The sequence below is a fragment of the Camelus ferus genome, chromosome 24 (assembly GCF_009834535.1).
Source record: "Camelus ferus isolate YT-003-E chromosome 24, BCGSAC_Cfer_1.0, whole genome shotgun sequence".
In the NCBI taxonomy this organism is placed as follows: Eukaryota; Metazoa; Chordata; class Mammalia; order Artiodactyla; family Camelidae; genus Camelus; species Camelus ferus.
Window position 1 is genome coordinate 1,095,415 of NC_045719.1, and position 20,401 is coordinate 1,115,815.

The window sequence follows — 20,401 nt, forward strand, 5'->3', positions numbered from 1 at the left end:
CTGTGCCTCCCGCAGAACAGGGACTTTCACTTCAAACAGAACTCAGGCTCTGAGGCTTCTACTCTGAGACACTGCGGCGAGGGAGGTGCACCTCAGAACAAGGCTGTCGTAGAGCTTCTGGGTCTAAACTCTCCATGCCCCTCCTCAAAGCCAGATGAGCACTGTTTGCATAAATAATGGGTACAACTCCCAACGGGAGACGGTTTCCAAACCATGGGCACAAATACCAAGAAAAAAGTGGGCATAAAACGTAAGCAGGAAAGAAGTGGACGCAGGGAGCTTTAGAAACACCCGGTGAGAAAGGGAGATTGGTCTGTGTTTGTGATCCGCGAGGCACACAGCCGCACCGTGTGACCCAGGGTCCGGCTGTCTCTGTCGACTTCCCCCTAAACGTGCTTTGCAGGTGCCCCCCACCCTGCCGCACGTGGGGTGAGCGGCGGAGCTGTGAGAAGATGCAGAAGTGGGCCATCAGACCGTCTTCAGCAAGGGGACGTGGAGGGACTCCCCTACCTCTGGAGCACCTCCCAGGGCTGGAACCCCTAACCCCATTCTAAGCCTATTTCATCACTCATTGTTCCCCGTAGGAACACACAGACCCCCCCCCCTCAGCATTTCCCACGACCCCAGGGCTGCCACCACACCATTCCCTGTGGGAACACACAGAACCGCCCCCAGCATTTCCCACGACCCCAGGGCTGCCACCACCACCTTCTCAGCCAGCAAAGCAACTCCTCCCCCCTGCCCCCCTATCGATGCCTGCAGTGAGAGCTTCTGGCCAAACCCGCTCCAGCCCCCCCTGGTCCCTGCAGGCCTGGTGGGGGGTGGTGGGAGCAGAAGGACAGGCCGAGGGCACACCTGGTACCCGGCGCGGAGCTGGCCGACCAGCTAGAGGGGTCTGACTGAGGACGGCGGTCAGTCCTCTTTCCAACCCACCATTTACATTTAATCCATCATCCACATTCTGTTCTTAAGCAAAAATCCTGTCAAGTCACTCTTAATGACTCGAGACTTATCTTGAACTGTAACTATGAAAACAGCTACAGGAAAGCACAGCCGTTACTGTGAACGGCAGCCTTGCGTTTGTCCGTAACCCACACCGGGTCACTGCGGGCACTGCAAGCCCACGGCCGCAGCCCAGCCTGGCCGGTGCTGAGACCCGACCCCGGGAGCTTCCAGAACAGACTCCTGCAGCCTTCCCCCCAGAGCTCCTGACTCAGACGTCTCAGGGCAGCCCGAGGGATCTGCTTTGAAAGCTCCCCATACGACTGAGGCGCGGCCTGGTTTGGGAATAAGGCGTTGACCCCGGGGCTGAGAAGCTCTCGGGGCTGCTTCTGATGCGGAAGCCTGACTGCGGGAAGGGCCCGGGTCTGAGCAGGACTAGTTCACCGGGGCAGCAGGCAGGAAAGAAGGCAGGTCTGGGGCTGGAGTGGGAGACTGGCCATGTCAATGAAACAGCCGTCGAACCCACCGTGGGCCTCTCCCTTCCCCAGGCCCAGCCGGTGCCCGGCTCCCACCAGCCCCGCAAACAGACATCCCCCAAACACGCGAAAACGCCGCACGGTAAAAACGGCCCACCAGTCACGGACACCGGGCTGTAAGCTGAATCAAGCCCTCAGAGGGCGGACGGGACACACGCCATTCTCCGGATTCTGAGCCAGCTCTGCCCGCTTCTGCTGCCCTCCCCACGGGTCCAGGATGACAGAAGAGGGCCAGAACCCATTCTTCTGTCTCCTGAGAGCGGGGAACACTCATTTTCTTTCACTTTAATAACTTTCTCCCCTGAGAGAGGAACTAAAACGTCTCTCGCCCGGCAGGAGAGTGGGCGGAGGTGGGTGGGAATCTGTGAAGACATCGGTGACAGCTCTGACACGGGAGCCGGGGGGCTGGCGCGGTAACCCCTTCAGCACCGAGGTGGCCTCTGCACTCTGCTGGAGCGGGGACGGAAGCAGGTCTCGGGTCAGAACGACCCCTGTGGCCTCACGTACAACGGGCAGGACCCAATTTAGGAAAGACACGTGGCAAACAAAACAGAGTAAACCAAAAACAATGCAATCGGTGGGAAGCTCACTGGCACTGACCTCTTTTACCTGAGAGAATTAATTACATGCTAGAGAGAAAAACAAAAGCCTCGGGAAGGCTGGACAGGGCGACCCTCGGACCGAGGCTCGCCGCAGTCTCACCGGCCCGGGCCAGGGCAGAAGCACCGTCTTCCTGGGCGCTGGCCCCTCTGAACGCCGCCCAGCATCCTTGTTTCCTCGAATTGTCAGAGCTTACAGTGGACCTTTTCCATCTGCTCTACTTGTTGGGGCTCAAGGTGAACAGACCCCCCCTCCCCCGCCCTGCGTGCGCCCACGGCACAGTCCCGAGGGATGCCATCCCGGGGAGCGGGCGGAATCCAGGTCCCCCTACCCAGGCTCTGTCCCTCTCACCTCTCTAGACTTGATTTCCAAATTCCCCTGGGCCGAACCTGGCAACAAGAAATGTCTAGAAGACTTTTGTGGACTGAAGCAGGGGAAGGAAGGTGCCCCTTCCCAGTGGCCGCGAGGGGACAAGACTAAGCATGGGATCGACAGAAAGTGTGAATCACAGCGATTCCAGCCTCGGAGAAACTAACAAAGTTCCAACACCCTGTCTTCAGGCGCCACTGTGCTCCCTGCCCCCTGCCCCCTGCCCCCGGCTTTAAATAGGAGTGGCTGAGTAATGCCTCGCGCTCGTCCCGCCTGTCCGCACTCGAGTTCTCTGTACACGCGAGTTACTCATCTCCGCCCACTTCTCTGGCTCCCTCGTGCACGGACACCCGGGCCGCTCAGCGAGCTGCTTTAAGCCTCAGGACTCAGGCACTGGCTCCCCCCGAGCCCCCCTCCCCCGCCACTGAGCCGAAAAAGAATCTTTTCCCCCATGTCTCCTATTCAGTCACAGTACAGTCTTCTTAAACACACAGTCTAGAGCCAGCTTCTTGGCTCAGAAGGAAAACGCTCATTTGTATGTTTTCAGGGAATTACTAAATGCTCTAAAAAGCGCATTCATGGAAGAAAATGAAAAGATGAAGTGACGCGCTCTGCCTCTGCTCACGCCGTGCACACCGTGCGGCCTTTCTGGGAGGAGGCGGCCAGAAAATACGTGTAAAACACACCGCTTTCAGTCACGACGGGCGTCTCCGGGGAGGCGTGGCAGGTGAACCCTCGCAGGCACACCCGCTGTGCACAGAGGGCGGGGACGTCAGTGATGCCACCTACAGATGTGGGACGGGGCCACGGGGTGGACTCAGCCCCAGTGTCGTGCCAGCGACACGACACGGGAGACGGAGGAGGGCTCCTGCCAAGCGGTGGACACCTCACCCACTGGCCCGGAGGCAGGACAGGGTGGCAGAGAAGGTTCTAGAAGAACAAGAGGTTCTCATCAGCACTGGGAGGGCAGACGAGCGTGCCTGGCCCCTGAGAGTGGGAGCATGGCTCCGGGCCCCCTCCTCAGTGGATGGACGTCCCCTCCACTGCAACCCAGGCTCAGAGGGCCGCCTAGAAGCCAGGGACCAGTGAGGGCTCAGAGAGGCACGGCGAATACCCACAAAGAGCCCCTCCCACCTGGCCTGCACCCGTCACCGTCACTAACGCTCAGGCTGCGGAAGCAGAAACCATTATTTCCTCTGTCCCCACCCTCCGGTCCAGCCCCAGCCGGCTGAAGCGGCACCCACTAGTGACAGGTGGCTTTTGAGCACCTGGCGTGGGGCTTCCTCACCTTGAGATATGCTGGCGTGTAAAATGCACAACGGATTTTGAAGACTGATTAAGAAAAAAGATTATCAGACAGCTCAGTGACATCTAGAAATCACGTGTTGAAATAATACAATGGGCAAATTGTGATGAATAAAATATATCATTAAGTTTAACTTAATAATTAAGCTTACTTTTGAAATCATCATAATCCCTGTCCATCTGGCAGGAGCCAGAAACCTAGGTTTTCCTCAAAAGACGGAGGAAAGAAGACTGGGCACTGTGATGATTCTGTTGTGCGCAACTTAGAATTTCCTGTCCACGTGACTCACCAAATACAAATTTCAGTCCCTTTAATTGTACATATATAATATACACATCACAAAAGACAAGGTTTATCTTCAAAGAACTCAGTAGCCTGCTCCTTACGTAAAATGATGTTTTTTAAGAATTATGCAATTCGCCAAGTAAATGTCTACAACGAACGGCTCTTTCCTTTATGTGAAGCGATATGATGTTTCCTTTCCCACAAAACGCTGTATTTCCTTCATTCTGGACGTAGTACTGTTTTAACAATAGACCTGGGGGAGGGGGAGGGGGTGTATGGGAGGGGAGCGCTGCCCCACGAAATGTGCGTGTCTCCTGCAGGGCACATGGCAGGTTCAGAAGAGCCACACTTCTCAAAGGTGAAGGGCAACGAGGTGCTCTCGGTCCTGGGGGGGGGCGTCCTGGCCTGGGCGACGCGGGAGCCTTCCGAGTGGCTCAGAGCGGCGGCTCGGGGGTCGGGTGTGTCTGAGCCCAGCTTTGTGGGAGGTTAGGGAAGGCTTTATTTGCAGTGACTGTGGATGTGGCATGCCAGAAAGGTGCCTGTGAGAATAAACGTTTTAGGGAAAAATAAAACTTACTTTCCCTCCAGGGAAGTTTTAATCTGGAAGAGCCATAAAAAGCACTGACGGGTTTCAGGCGTTCATCGGCGGATACCGGAAAGTTCACTTGTAGACTACCAGCCCTGTGACCCCAGGCTCCGGGCCTAAACAAAAGACTCTTGGGGGGAGGGCGCCTGTCGTCAGCCACCCACACCTGCAGGTGACTGAGGCCTTCCCGGAGAGGGAGGGGGCTGGCAGCAAAGCGCACGTCAAATTGTGTTTCCTGCTAAGTTTTCTTGTAATTCAAGTCCCTTTCTGATTCTAGTATCTGAACTTGGCCAACAGAAATGGCAGGAATAATTCATGGCCAGTCTGTTCCTTAAATGACCAAGCTTTCTCATGGGATCTAATTCATTCCCCCAGAACCACCCTACAAAGCATGAAGCTCTGTCCCCATTTTACAGATGGGAAAACTCAAAGGCAAGCTGGCTAAGAGAGTGTGTGTGGCCAAGCGTGGATTCCAGTCCTTAAATCTTGGGCTCGTTCTGCTGCACCCACTTCACTGGAGTGACTGTGGAAACGGTTTGGAGGCCGGCCCCGACCTGCAAGTTGCAGCTGTAATATTTTATTGTAAAGAGGCAAAGAGGTTCCCATAGGCATTTAAACATCTAAAGATTCAGTGTTAGCACCGCTTAAATTTGACAGAAACACATCCCTTTTCAAGTAAAAGGGACAGAACATAAATCTTTAGATGTTTTCTCTGGAAGATGGGCTTACGAAATAGGATGCAAACACGTGCCCAGTCCACAAAGGCAGACTCCTGGACAGCGGAGTGCGTCCTGCCTGGGCACCAGTCCTCCGCGTCAGGTCCCAGACAGTAAGTGCAGGTAACAGAACATGAAAAGAAGTCAAAAAAATGAAAAAGAGAATATCATCAGGAGATACTTTCACGCTACATCCCAGAAATGTCCACCTGAGACGCGGAGGAAGAGGAAGGACATAGACCTCAGCTGGGAGAGGCGCTAACGGGGCTGGTGACCCCGCTCCTGCGGGCTGTTCCGCACAGCGGACTGTCAGGGACGTCTCTCACGGGCTTGTGGAAACAGCATCCCTGGTTGATATTTTCCATCTGGATTCCTGTTAACCACCGCACAGTGGAATGTTTACAGCATGATGCAAGGAACTGAACAGAGCCGCGAGAGTTTTCAGGTGAAAAAGGCTGACTTGCAGCAAAGGTTTGGTGGATCAACTGTCCTTTGAGGCAGGGCTGTGTCTCAGGCACTGTGACATTCCAGCTGCCAGACCACCCTGGACTTCACCCAGGAGGTGTTCAGGAAACTCGACCTGCATGAGTGAATGATTTCAAGAATTCCCAGACTTTCATGTTCATCCACTTGCATTTCTGCTCCTAAAAGGATGGAGTGGCTCCCAGGTCTGACTGTTCACAGAGCAGCTGGAGGCGGACTGCAGTGGCCTGAGACGACACCCTGTGGTTTCGGGCAATTCCCCCTTTTCAGGCCGCTCCGTGGGGCTGAACCCTGCCACACAGCCTGGCCAGCCGTAGCCCCCTGCAGCTGGAACCAGGCTGACCCGGTGCGTGGGTTGGACCGGTGATTCCTGAGACCAGGAAGGCCATGTGGCAGACCCTGAAGTCAGACTACCCGGGCTCCAGCCCTGAGCGCCTGCTCCCAGCTCCTACCTCCGACCCTGGGCGGGTCTGTCACCCGCTCTGAGCTCCTGTCCCCTCACATGTGCAGTGAGGACAGTGGACAGCGCTGGACTTGACTCAGGACGGGGCTTGGCCTGAGCGCTGTCAGAGCAGGAGGCGTTATAGTCATTGGGATCAAACCAACTGACCAACATCACCAAAATAAGATGAAAAGTAGGAACAGAAAAAATTTCCTACAGGCTCTTATGTATTTTAAAATCCCAATTTTGGTTTCCTTTATATGTTTCTCTGCACTATATAATCTATTCCAGATCAAAATCTTTCCTGCAAAAAATATATATAAAATGGAATCACTCTGCTGTACACTTGAAACTAACACAATATTGTAAATATGTTAATAAAAAAGAGTAATCCATAAAAAACCTTTTCCTGCAGAATACAGGATTTTTGACCCTTTCCATGCAAAGCAAGCCTTGAAAAGCTTCAGAAGAGAGAGGGTCCCCTGCAGACACCACGCTGGACCCTTTATTCAGAGCCAGGCTTGTTCCCAGGCCTCTCCAACAAGTGTCATCAAACCGCAGCCGGCCTGCAGCCCGGGCATCTGACGGCGGAGGGTTGGGCCCCATCCCTTCTCTCTGCCTGCCCACCCGCCCTTGCCCTCTGCCGCGGGCCCTGCTGGTCTCAGGAATTCAGCAAGGGTACCAAGAGCTCTCTGCCTCCCTCAGGAGAGCGGGAGGGTCCCACCTCTCCCTCCGCAAGCCTCGAGGCGCTCAGCACGTATTTGATGGCAAACCTCCTACAGGAAGATTCCGCAGCTTCAGCACGTGCTAACATCTCAAAAGGCAAGCTTTACAAACGTCATGTTACGGGGCACCTAGGGTGGCAGCAACACTGGCTGGATGTTTCCAGGGTCCAGGCAGAGCACCAAGCCCTCAGATGTATTACTGCGTTTAATTCTCATCACAGCCTCACACGACAGGCGCTATCATTACTGCCCCCATTTCATAGATGAGGAAACTGAGCCCAGAGGTGTTCCTGAACTCACCCAAGGCTGTACAGATAGCAGGAAGCGGAGAGGAGGTGGGGACCACAAAGCCTGCATCCTTAGCCATCGCACTGAGGAAGCCTTAGCCACTGAAACGACCAGATCAGCTGTTTTTATGTCATTACAGAAGCAGAGCTATTGCTGCTACACTCTTGGTGCCATTCTGCTTCTTATCTTTTCAGAAACGAGCCTCAGGAAAGGAGGCCAGTTTATTTCAGAAACAGGTTCCCCGGAGAGCCAGCCCGTTCCTCTCCCACCTCCTCACATACTGAGACTCTCTGGGGCGACTGCACACACAATCCTTCACACAGGCTGCTGGACCCTGCAGCTGGGGCGGCCGCAGGGCAGCCAACCTGTCACGTGCTCAGCCACCAAACACGTGGTGCTTTGGCCAAACAGGCACTGAAGAAGCAGGAATCGGACTCCCCAGGCGGGGACCGGGACGCAGTGCCTGGCTTTGGGGGATCTGCCACCTCTCGTGTCTCGGTCGGGAGGCTCCCCGGACAGATGGCAGGTTGCCAGGTTTCCGCGCAAACATCTGAGAGACTCAGGGTGTGAGGGGGTGGAAGCTGCCAGAGGGAAGGGCGGAGCCTGGGGACCAAGCAGGAAAGAGCAGCCGTCCTGGGGACACAGGCGGGGCCGGGGCGTCTTGTCTCAGCGCCAGCAGGCTCCATACGGTTCACTTTAATGCTGACTTTTATTTGACAGACGAGTTTACTTGGCAATTCAGGCCAGATGTTTTCTCCATAAATAAGATGAAGTGTGACTGCATTTCTAGTTGGCTATTTGCTATGACAGAAAAATACGTTTAAAAGATTGCTCTCTGAGGACCCTAAGTCAGTTTTCTGCCACCTTGGCTCTCTCTGCGGACGAGACCTGGGTGCCTGGGGGCAGGAGAGAGACAGGGACCTTTCACTCTTTTCCATCTTTTGGATTTGGTGCCATACACAAATACTTCCTCTTCAAACAAATACAAACACAGCTTAAAAAGTGCAATGGCTTTATGACGCACAGAGCTGATTTAAGTCAGTCTGTACGCCCTGATATGGGACAGGATAAAAAAAGCGTGGGATTATTTTAGAAGGTGAAGAAAGAACCCATGTACTCATGGAGGGTTCATGTGATCAAAAATTACAGAGCCAGTGTTTCAAAGGCATCTTTGCATTTTTCTGCCTCTGAAAGCCCCGTGTACCTGCGTCGTATACCACGTGTGTTGACTCACTCAAGCCTCCATCTGACAAAAGAATATCAACTCATTCTCCTCCCTCCTCCATTTCCCAAGAGACAGGTGAACAGTTAAAAGTGTGTTCCCTCGGAGTAACATAAAACTGCAGGGGTAAGGACCCCATGCCCCATTCCTAAGGTTTTTTTTCTTTTTTTTTAAATTGAAGTACAGTCAGGTACAGTGTGTCAATGTCTGGTGTGCAGCACAGTGTCCCAGTCATGCATGTACACACATATATTCATTTTCATATTCTTTTTCATTAAAGGTTATTACAAGATACTGCATATAGTTCCCTGTGCTGCACAGCAGAAACTTTTTAAAAAATATATTGTTATATCTAGTGGCTAATATTCGCAAATCTCAAACTCCCAAATGCATCCCTTCCCAGCCTCCTGAGGTGTTTCTGAAGTCAAATGCTTCTGAAAAGCGCAAGTGCCCTGAGAAACGAACTGGGCTTTCGTAAGCCCAGTGCTCAGCCTCCAGTATGTCCACCTTTGAGGGGCACCCTGACAATGACAGTCTCAAACTTTCAGAGCATCTGAAGTTGCAATGACATCTTATCCAACGAATTGAAAAAAAATGCTGCCTTACTTTGTGATCTTAGGATGTGTCTCCTATGAGGAAAAATACTCCAGGGAAAGTGTGTCTTAGGGCTCCAGCCCAGGTCTCCCAGCGTGCGGGTGTAGACGAGGGGTCTCTGCTCTGGGTGAGCCTCACAGGGTTCCGTTAGCAGCACAAAGGACACACTTTACATATGTAAAGTGGCAGCAGGCCTCAGCCTCTATTTACCCTTCATTACAGCCTTCAGAAAGAGCAGAAAAGTTTCCCAGCAGCTTTCCCTCATTTACTGGGGATAAAACACCCTGGTGTGCTGTATCGACAGTGTGGACGGAAAGAACCAGGTGTTTACACAGACTCGACGGACATTCCCAAAACACACGTGAATTACAAGGGGAAGGGTACCTTCAGTGGGGGGTACAAGGCAGACCCCGCTTTCACTCCTTCCCTCCGTGACCAGAGTTAACACCCCCTGACCACCAGGAAGGCAGCAGACCCTGGACTGGATTCCTGACCAGATTTATCAACAGCATGATCATTATTATCATAATTTCACTGTGATTATTGAGACAATTGGTGAAATTTGAATAGATGTTGTATTAACGCTAAGTCCCCTAATTTCGGTAACCGTGCTCTGGTTACACAAGCGGACGGCTGTGTTCGTAGGAAACACACGCGTAAATACACACAGGGGGCGCCAGGGCCACAACCAGCCCAGAGCAGCGCGTGTCCGTGGAGATGGATGTCAGCTCCTGACGGACCTGGGGAAGGGGCTGGACTTCTCGGCACCACTTTTGCCTTTGGCGGGTAAGTTTAAAACTGTTTCACGATAAACAGTCATTAAGAAGATGGCATTTTAAAAAAGTCTCTTCAGCAAGGTCCCAGTGTGGTCAGTGATCTACCTGGAAAGTTCTCCTAAAGGGACAGCCGCGCCTTTACCAGCACACGGGCTGTGGGGACAGAGCCCTGGGTCCCCTTCCCCCACCCCGGCAGGCCAGTTCCTTTCAGAGAAAACGGCATTTCCTGACCCTCAGACCTGGGCTGGGGGGCGCCCACCCCTGCAGGCGGCACACAGGCTCCCCAGCTGCCTGGCGCTCAGGGCGTCAGTGGTCTGTCCACCCATCCCCCGCTCCCTGCCTCTGCAGGTCCTGGAAGGTGCCCCCTGGGCTCTGTGCCCCCTTCTGCCCTTAACCTGACACCCAAGGACGTCTCGGCTCAGCCTGTGGCGGGTTGGGTGGGGTCCCCAGGTGCTCCCAACAGCCCCCTGTGAACACCTCTAGGTGGCTTCGACTCTGCGTCTGCGCTCCCTTGGATGACACGCTCTTTGCGGAGGGCAGTGCCCACTCCCCCTGGTGCCACAGACCTTTGCTACATTTGCAGAGTCGGAGCCAGAGAAGCCAAAGGAGATAAGGGAGACCCCTCTCCCGCGTCCCTTGCCTCCCTGGGCGGTGCCTTCACACTCTATTTTGGCAGGAAAAGCCTAGGGTGGGGGGGCATCACCAGCCACCAAAAACCACTGCACAGTCCCCTCTGCTCCAGAAACCTCTCACTGGACAGACACAGTCAGCTGGGTGCATGGCCGGGAAACCTGCAAACCCCAGGTCGGCCTCCATGTCGGCAGCCTGGTGGCTGCGGACCTGGTCAGGGCGGCCAGGACCCGGGGAGGGTGTGCTGGGCAAGGCCCCACCACGTCCACGGCAGTGACCTGTCTATTAATGACGCCTGAGAATACCGAAGATGATGCTTTTCTCTTTGATCCGGATAGAAAATCCCTGAGGACAGCAGATGGCGGCGAGCACACAGACGCAGACCCCACTCTCACACCTGCCAACGACCCCCGTGAGGATGCACACGAAGCCTCACCCACGCCCACCCCCGTCATTGCTGACGGTGCCCAGTGGGGCCGCGGGCTTGCTGAGGGCAGAGCGCAGGTGCTGGGGGCCCGTGTGGAGGCTGCAGCCTGGGGCTCCTGCCTGGTTTACACTGTGGGCTTCAGAGGATTTCTGGGTGGTGTGGGTGGGGGCGAGAGGGTTCAGCTGGTTAAAAAAATCACAAGGAAAACCTCCAACCTGGATGGTGCGACCTTGAGGCCGGCAGTGTGTGCCGCAGGCAGGCAGGAGCAGCCGCGAGCCCCCTGGGGCCGCATGGCTCAGCCCACACCCTCCTAAGAGCAGCGCCAGGAAGCCCTGCCCCATAAAAATCTTGCAAATCATGTTTTAGAAAGCGCTAATACAGCGTGCACCTATTAAGAAAGAAAAAACCAAGCAAACAAATTAAGACCCTAATTCACCCGTGATTTTGTCTGGCGTCATGCTAAGAGTCTTTGGGAGGTGGGGGAACCACAATATTTGCCCACTGTGTAAATGATCACGTGGCATGCGTTCTATCACAGTCATCAGCAAGGGCTGTGTCTTCCATCGCCCCCCGCGCAGGGAGAGGGACACCCAGACGTGGCCCAGGTGGCACCCAGTCCAGAGCCCAGGCGGGAGAGAAAGCTGCAAATGGTACCCATCAGGCCCAAGAGGCCCGTGAGCTCTGGCCCCTGTGTTCGCCCTGAACCGCCCCCGCACCCTTCGCTGGGTGGGCCACACTAGCCTCACTCTCCTTCCTGTTCCAATGCAACTTTCGTACAATTCAACTTAAACTCAAGTGTAAGGTAACTGGAAGTGAGACGTTCTCAGAGGAAATTTTACGGTACCTCTAAAACACAGTATTCATTACAGCAATCTCATGCAGAATCTCAAATTCTTAATAATAAAGAAGGATCTTAAACATTCTTCTCACTTTTTTTTTTCTTAAAGAACTCAGAAATTAATTTTTAATGATAGGATATATTTGGTTCAAAATTTGTTCTATATCTACAGGAAGATAAACTTAAGACCCTCAAGGAATTGGATTGTGACACAGAAAGGCTTTCTCAAGGATTTAATCCCAAAAAAGTACTAATTTCATAACTTTGTTATGTGTACTATTAAATACTTAAATTAGCTATGCTTTCATGATTTTTACAACAGCAGACATTTTCTTTAAACAAAAGTTAACTGTCTCAAGTGCACCACGTGTAATTAGTACACAAGTCAGAGGTTTGTCTTAACATCGCTCTTCCGAGGATCAAAATGCAAATTCCAGAATTACTCAGTCTGACACCATGAGTGCTGCATGTTTCAGAGCACTGTGGGATAACTGGTGCTGAAAGCTGTGTGCACGTCAAAGTAAAGCACAGAATTTTCATAAGGAAAGTCACACACTTAGAAATTAATTTCCTCATTTAAGTTTAGGCTCAGTTATAAACACAATCTCATCTGAAACACAGATGGCAACAGAATGCCGGCTTAAAAACTACCAAAAAAGATGACCTCTGGAAGAGCCTAAGTGCATTTGCACCTGCGGGCGCCCAGTTCTCTTCTGCTCTGTTGACAGTTAATTACAGCTCCTGACAGTCGCCTTCAGCCTCAGCATATCCATACGAAAACACATGCCGTCCATGGAAATGGTTTCTTGAATTTTATCTTTTTTATTGAAACTATTCATGATCTAGCTCAAAAAACACATGTGCACCTGCTTTGGATTCCCTAGTGATTACGCGGGAGTCACTGTTTCTGCATTTCAGACTGAATCTGGGCTCACTTATCAGGTATGAGTTCATCAGAAAGAGGAGAGAGAAGCTGCGTGACCGATGGACACGTCTGGATCCTAATTTCTCGTCAGATGCTAAGACTAACTTTTTTTCTTCATCAGAACCACAGAGGAGATGTCTTATGACAACTTTTAGGCAAACGTGTGGAACAACATTGAGAACTCAAAAAAAAAATGTCTCTTAAGTGTGTCAACCTGAAACCACATGAGAACAACCTGATTTCAGCTAGGACCTCGCAGTCTGGGGTGACTTTTCCAGGGTGTGAACTGTCACAGAGGTCCGGGAGGACACGGAGCTCCAGCTGGCTGAGGCCCTGGCTTTGGCTCCCCCGTGCCATCATCTCCTTACGCCTTCCAGCCATCCAGCTGAAGACATGCTCTCCTTTGAAACATGCTTAATCAAATCACCCCATAACAGTGTTTTAAAGAAACGTGTACCCACCAAACAAGAGAAAACTAACTTTCCTAAAACCCTTTTGCATAAGCAATACTGCCACCCGAGTGGTGAGGGACCAAGTCCTAAATCCTGCAGAAGTGAAGCAAGCCACGTCTTCCCAGGAGACAGTGAACGTTCAGGAGTGACCACGCAGTATCTGCAACTGGCACGCTATGCTCCTTGGAGCTGAAGGACGCACATCTTAAGAGTAAACTGGATTCCGATCTTTCTATTGATCACAAAGAGGCAGTCACGTACCATAAAGCACTTCTCTCTGCTAATGGAATTTCTACTCTTCTGCCATCCGGCTACCTGCTTAATTGTTAACTTAGAAATACACGTAGGGAAAAGTACTGTCAATAATTCTTAGAAGTATGCGGCCTTCCTGATTTCCACCCTTACCTATACATTCATGACAGCGCTTCTTATAACCTATGGTCTCTAATATTTTAAAGACATGTTAATATTCTGGTATGGAGGAAAGCACCTCTCTTAAGCGGACAGCTGCATTTTGAAGAAGGTCAGTAATGAAATAATATGAACGTTGGTTCTCAGGAAGCCACCTCGTTAAAAATCGTCTCATCTTGCTCCAGTTACAGTATCTCAGTAAGGATGTACTTACCTGGGAATATTCAAAGTCAGTGATGGGGGCTATGCTCTTGATATAGTCTGACCGAAACTGGTTTTCTGGGTTGGCCAGCGGGACCGGTGGAATTATAGTGCTCATTGCTGAAACAATTGTCTGCAGTGGAAAGAAGGAAAAATACACACGGGTAAAGAAAACGGTTCGGCTCCAGGTCTGATAATCTAAAGTATAACTTCCATCTATGCAGTTTTAGGGAGCAGAGGACGCACCCTTTGTACTTAACAGACATTAAAAAAAAAATTCTTACCACAATAGCGTCCTTCACGTTCTTCCGGATGTCCAGGATTTTCTGTTTCTTTTCCCTGCAGTAAAAGAGAATGGTTTCAAATTTACCTTCGGCACTGCCTTCAATTGGTGAGACTTCAAATTTCCAGCTGCAGTGGGGCTAGAATGGTCCTACTCGAGGTCAACACCAGGCCCCGGACCACAGTGCAGACTTTTTATTTGGGAGAGGAAAATATCCCTCTTTTCTGGTCTGGACTCTGAACAAACTTGAATGCACACATCACAATCTCTGGCTCTAAATAGCCACACTTGTTACACACATTCTGGCAAAATCGTTCTGAGTAGTGTGTGTGAGAACTACACAGCTACATTTGTAGATATATTTTGTCTGAATCTATCCATGTGTCTATAGTTATAAACTGAAATAGACGCGGACAAGGGATGTAGAGAAAAGCATACATTGGCACACTGGATAAATGTGCTCAGAGCAATACCGGCAAAGCAGGTCAATACCTCAGAATACCTAATGAGTCGTATTTTGTTAAGTTATTCTATTTTGCTCTAGGCACCACCAGAGGAAGGGTTTGCCTAAATACCCCCAATTCAGCAACACACCACTATGCTTTCCTCCCTCAAAGGCAGACTCCAAGATCCAAGCAACTGTTTAGAGAAAGCACTGTGGGAAGGCCGGCAGAGAAGCGGCCAAGTCTGCGTGCGGTTTGGAAGCAAAGCCGAAATCGGTCGTTCCTTACTCGGGATTAAATCCGTTCACGTGCAGGATCCTCATCTGTTTGACGATCGTGCTTTTCCCAGACTCACCAGCGCCTGCAAACAAACAGAGAGAATGCTGTGATCCGCGGCCCGAGACCGTTGCCATCTCTCACGCCAACCCAGACTGAGCAGGTGTCCTGCCCTGCGCGCAGGTGCGCGCCGGCTGTCGGCGGGGGCGTCGGCCCTGGTTGCCCGCCGGGGTGCGCGTCCCCGGCCCTGCCCGCCCGGCCCTCTCCGCGCTCCGGGCCGGGCGCTCCGCTGGGGCCGGGCGCCGCCGCGCGCCCCGCGCCTTACCCAGCAGCAGCAGGCGGTGAGTCGCTTTGTAAGCCAGGCGCTCCTTCTGCAGCTGCTTCTCGATCTTCTTGTTGGCCTCGCGTCGTTCCTTTTCATCGACGCCCTGGTCTTCCGAGGTCTTGCTGTTGCCCAGACACCCCATGCCTGACCGCAGCGTGGACGCCGAGGCACAGTTAGGAATTTGCACAAGAGAGCGGGGAGTCGCAGGCGTGTGTGGATCCTACGACGGCCTCTCTTCCTCGCTGCTGAAAGAGACGTCCTGGTCTCTCGGTGTTTCCGATCAGAACAGGCGTTTCTCCCCCCGCCCCCCGCCCGCCGCGAGCTCCCAACTCCAAAGGACGGAAGGAAGACACGCGGAGCCGAAGCCTTTTTAAAAAGAATAGTTTAGAATGATCTGCTGGACAAACCGCACAGTCTGCGGAGACGGGGCCGCGAGCGCTGGGTCTGCCGGAGCGAGCCCAGTGGCGCTGGCCCGCCCCGCTCCCCGCGCGCCCCGCTCCCCGTGCCTGAGTGCGCGGCCCGGGAGCGCCCAGGGGGACCCCAAGCAGGCACGCTCGGCCCGGGGCGGCCCCGCCGGTGGCGGTCGAGCGCGGCGCGGAGGGACCGAACGCATCAGATCCCCGCCGGGTTACCTCGGGCACCTGCCGGCCACCCGCGCGCCCTCCCGGTTCCGCGCGGCCCGGAAGGGGAGCGGGCTTGGGGCGGCCTGGCCGCGGGTCTCGGGGTCTTGGAGGGGCGCTGACGCTGCGAGAGGGGTGGCGGCCGCCCTCGAAGGGCTCCGGCGGAGGCTCACCCGCGTGCGGTCCGGACGCGGCGCGCGGCTCCCTCGCAGCCCGAGCGGGACTGGGTCTGGGCGTGCGCTCCCGCGGCCCCGCCCCGCCTCCGGCTCCGGGCGGGCGAGGCCTCGCGCAGGATCATGCATATTCTATCAGGGGGAGGGTCTGTGCCGGGCTTGGGCACCCCGCCTTCCCGTTCCTGTTCTAGACGGTTCCAGCGCCCCCACGCCGCCTCCCGCAGCCTCTTGCCGTGCCTCCCGCCCCCGGCTCTCCTCTGCCGCGCTCCGAGCAGCTTCGCTACTTTTCTGGAAGATGCTGTGGCCTTGAGCCTGGCACCGCAGCGGGAACCAAGGAGGGCGGCTGCCCGGTTCCCACTTGTTGCGCCGGCGCTCCGCCTTCCCGCTGCCCGACGCGGGAGGAGGCCAGCAGGCGGGCCTGGGGGTCGTCTCCGGGTGCGTTGCTAGTGCAAGTATCGGGTCTTCAGGCTGGGGGGCTCTGGCACCTTGAGCCGGGTCTTCGCGTGGCTTCGCTCAGCTCTGCCGTCCAGTCCCCACGTCCCTCCAGCCCCACGATGTCCCCTTGCTTTCAGTGCGGCCTGGCTTCTTTCATGGACAGCGGGCTTCGCTGGCGGTCTCCGCGCTCCGCCGCCCTGGGACCCATGGGCCTCACCTGGGTCCCCTCTCCCTTCCCCTCCCGCTTCTTGGTACAAAACACGTTCAACCCTGTCCCCTTTAACACCGACGGCCCCTCCTGCCCACCGGCTCCAAGTGCAAACCGGGATCTGCCTTCGCCTGTCCGTCCTCACCTCCTGTTCACACTCCAGCCCCTGGCACCGGGCCCAGTCTCGTCACTAAAAATACTCTCACCGGGGTTAGCGACCTCCAGGGGTCGAACTTCCGTGACCTGTGGCCTTTACCTTTGACTCAGTGGAGCTGGCTCTGACCCTCCCGGAGACCCCAGGTCCTCTGACTTTGACCACAAGGCCCTCTGAATTTCCTGCTCACCCTTCACCCAGAGGAGGGGCCTCAGACGCAGCACAGCTTTTGTCCGCTTAGGCTCCCCCAGGGAGCTGACTGCACCTTCACCCGCAGCACACCCAGCTGACTAGTCCGACCGCAGCAGGCCTCCAGGCCGGCCCACCCGACTGTCCATCGCTGTCCCCAGGCACACCTCCCAGGATCTCCAGCTCAACCGGCCAAGTCCTGAGCTCAGCCCCATGCCCCCCCCCCCACTCCAACCTGCTCCTTTCTCTGGGAATAAGGCCCCTGGTTTTCCAAACCAGAACGTGGGGTGCATGCCTGACTCCTTTCCTTCTCGCAGACCCAGACAGTTGCCCTGTTCCTTTGGGTCTGTTTTCTGAACATCGTTCCTGTTCTTTCCTCCCCATCTGCCATTTCACAGTCACTCACCCAACTTGGATGTGGGCAGTGGCCTCCTGCTCACTTATTCTCGTGCACCTGCACTGGTGCCACACTGACCACACAAATCTGGCCACGTCACTGCCTCCACCACCTCCAAGCCCCAGCTGCCGTCCATGAGTCAGTGGAAGCTCCGCAGCTTCAGACCTTGTGTCTTTCCTCTTCCCAGGGCTCCCCCAGCCCCCTTCTGACCACCTGCACTCCCTGAACACCCGAGTCCATTGCTTGGGTGCCCAGTTGACTCTGTCTGGGAGACGTGCGGCCCCTTCTCCACTTGGACAACTCCCCATTGCCCTTCCAGCCTCGAAGCTGCCTCCACAGGGTCAGGCCCCCTTCTCTGTGCTCCCTTGTCTCACCAGCACCTTACGTTGTAATGGTTTGTTTACTGCTCTTTCAAAACGCCACGGGACTCCGGGTTCGGTGAGGGCCAGGGCTGAGTCCCCACCGCACCTGTGCCTAGTTCAGTGCCTGGCCCAGGGGAGATGCCCAGTGAATCTTTAAGGCATGGATGAATGAGTTCACTAAAGCCAGATCTGACTCCTCCTGCAGTGCCAGTTCTCATGAAAGGAATTTCACCATCAGATTTTAAATTCATAAACTACTTGTCCAGTTTAGTACTATATCAAAATAAGAATACTCTTTAAAGGAAACCCATAACCTTAAAAATATAGCAAAACGTTTTCACTTGTTCAAATTTAGGAGCTAGGGTTAAAACAACTTTTTATATGTGGAATTTTATAGAGGTTAGATAAACAGATATGACAGAAATGCCTTAATATACATGGGAAGTTAATATATCAATAACATAGTAATAATCCTTTGGGTTTGCACTCTAAAATCGTTTCTACGAGTTATTCAGTGATTGTTGGCACTGGACTAAATCCTTTCCATGGAACAATTTATTAGTATTTGCAATAACCCTAAAAGGAATGGTTGTGACCATTATTCTGTAGAACATTCGAGGGTAAGAGGTGTGTCTGGCAGCCTCGCTGCAGTGCCTGCACTACACGTCTTGCAGTGTGTTCCCCAGAACACTACTAACCAGTCTAAAATGTAAAGGCAACACGTTCACACACGATGCAACACTTCTGATGAGAAATGCAAAGCCCATCTTTACAAAGTCTGTTATCAGGTAGGAGTTCAAGGCACTTAAAAAAAAAAACAAAACACCTAGTCACCTGGCCTCTTCCTTGGACCGGGGAAACGGATCCTCATTCGAGTTTTGAACCCTGGGATCAGAATCCAGAGCCCCCGCTGGTTCACCTGGGGCGCGGGAGCGGCGCTGCTGGGGAGCTCAGGGAGCAGCCTGGAGCCGGCAGGCATCGGTCGCTAGGCAACGGCAGCGCAGCATCAGCACCCGCGCCCAGCAGCGCACGCCCACCTGCGGAGATGAAGGCCGCTGTGCAGCGCGGCGCCGGCATGGGGGGCGGCCTGGTGGGGAGATGCTGTGCGGGGGAGGCCCTGGGCGGCCGGGAGGAGTGGGAACGCGCGGAGCTTGGGGCCAAAGGGCAAAGGTAAAACAAAGTGGTATGTTTTCCTGCCTCTTGTTGACGTTAGGACAGGGTATCTCGGAAGTCTTACTGCATTTGAGAGTTTCGTTACTTAAACTCCTCCATACTTAGTTTTGTGAATTCTGGGCGATTTTGAAATTTATTTTTGTTTTGGTCGCTCTGACTGACCTTGGCAAATGTCGAAAAGATGGCACCCGTTCCCTGGTTAGCTGCACACACGTCCCCGACAGCAACGAGAGCAAAATTTGCCTCCCATCCTAAGGAGGCTCCACACAGAAATCTGAGTAACAACGAGATGAAAACACCCAAAGAAACTCTTTCATGCCACAAAAGGCCTGGATCCAGGGTGTGCTGAGCTAGTCTGAAAAGTGACCAGAGTGCTGTGTAGCACAAGGGAGCCGATCGACTAAATTTAATTTAAAAAAAAATCAGTATTTTAAAAGTTAACAGCTGGTCTATCATGTTACACTTCCGAGGTTACTAAAGGTTAAAACGGCACTCTAAGACATCCGGAGCAGGTATGTGGAAAGATTTAAAAGAGGAGAAACGAAGTGTGGGCGAGGGAACAGGCACCGAGGGTGCCGGACCCTGGAAGCCGCAGCGCGTTTTGCAGACAAGCCGCGGGGCACGTGCCACGTTCGCCTTTGTGCCCCTCAACACCTGGCAGCTGTTGTCCCTCTGTCCTTTCTCAGTGTCTTGGAAATAGTCCGTGTGGGTTATTTTCATTCTCAGCAGCGGAGCTCGCTCCCCGGTCTCATCACAGCGCTCTTAAAAAAAAATCTCGCGGTCTAAACAGCAAGGACTGCGGTGCAGCACAGGAACTCGACTCAGTGTCTTGTAACGAGTCGCAATGGAAAAGAATGTATGTACACATGTATACATATATGTACATGTATAACTGAATCGCTTCGCTGTACACCTGAAACGAACATTGTAAACCAACTACACTTCCATTAAAATAAAAAAAATTCTTGGGGCCAGTTGCTTACATTATTTATCAGAGAAGGAGGGAAACATTTTCAGCGTTTCTTTTCTGCACACCTTCATCGTGACCGTGGTGGGAGAGAGCGAGCCTTCTCTCAGGTGGCTGCAGGGTACTTGTTTTGACACTTAAGAGTCAGCTGACTTCAATTCCTTGTTTACAAACATGCAGTTACAGTTTCTTACCAGCAGGCGGCAACGTGGAGCCGGGACAAAAGGAGGCTCCAAGGACGCTGGAAACCAGGCGTTTTCATCGTTTATTCACCGTAAAGCATTTTTTGAATCCTACACACACATATCCTTGAGATTACAAGGATGAATTTGACCTTGCCCCGGATCTCCAGCAGTTTAGTCTCTGGTAAGAGGGGCCGACACGCAACCAAGCCCTCGGGGTTCTGTGGAGATCATCGTAGAAGCACAGGGGGCATGTGGGGCCAACTATAAAAGTGAAGGGAAATGTCCCTTCCTTTCCTGGAGTGACGTGTGCTAACCTCTGCAAGTCACTCTTCGCCTTATTTTTACAAGATGCTGAAAGGTGCTCTCTCTCTAGAGGCTCTGACCATCACAACAGCCAGAGGTCATCCCCAGTTTGCAGATCAGGTTGTGGGTCTGAAGGTCCCCCAGGAGCCCGAAA

At 53.4% G+C, this 20,401-nt stretch overlaps 1 protein-coding gene across 6 annotated transcripts in view; it reads right to left on the reverse strand.

The window, feature by feature from the left end:
- GNAL (G protein subunit alpha L) overlaps window positions 1-20,401 on the reverse strand; it is a 71,342-nt gene that overhangs the window by 39,090 nt on the left and 11,851 nt on the right. Inside the window, exons 1-5 of one of the 6 annotated variants that reach the window (XM_032467347.1) lie at window positions 15,875-16,014; window positions 15,082-15,323; window positions 14,769-14,841; window positions 14,039-14,093; window positions 13,768-13,887 (exon numbers count right to left, since the gene is read on the reverse strand). In XM_032467347.1, the coding sequence (XP_032323238.1) occupies window positions 13,768-13,887; window positions 14,039-14,093; window positions 14,769-14,841; window positions 15,082-15,223 (390 nt within the window). In that variant the 5' untranslated portion in view covers window positions 15,224-15,323; window positions 15,875-16,014. The other 5 variants (XM_032467348.1, XM_032467349.1, XM_032467350.1 and 2 more) reach the window with 5 other exon arrangements.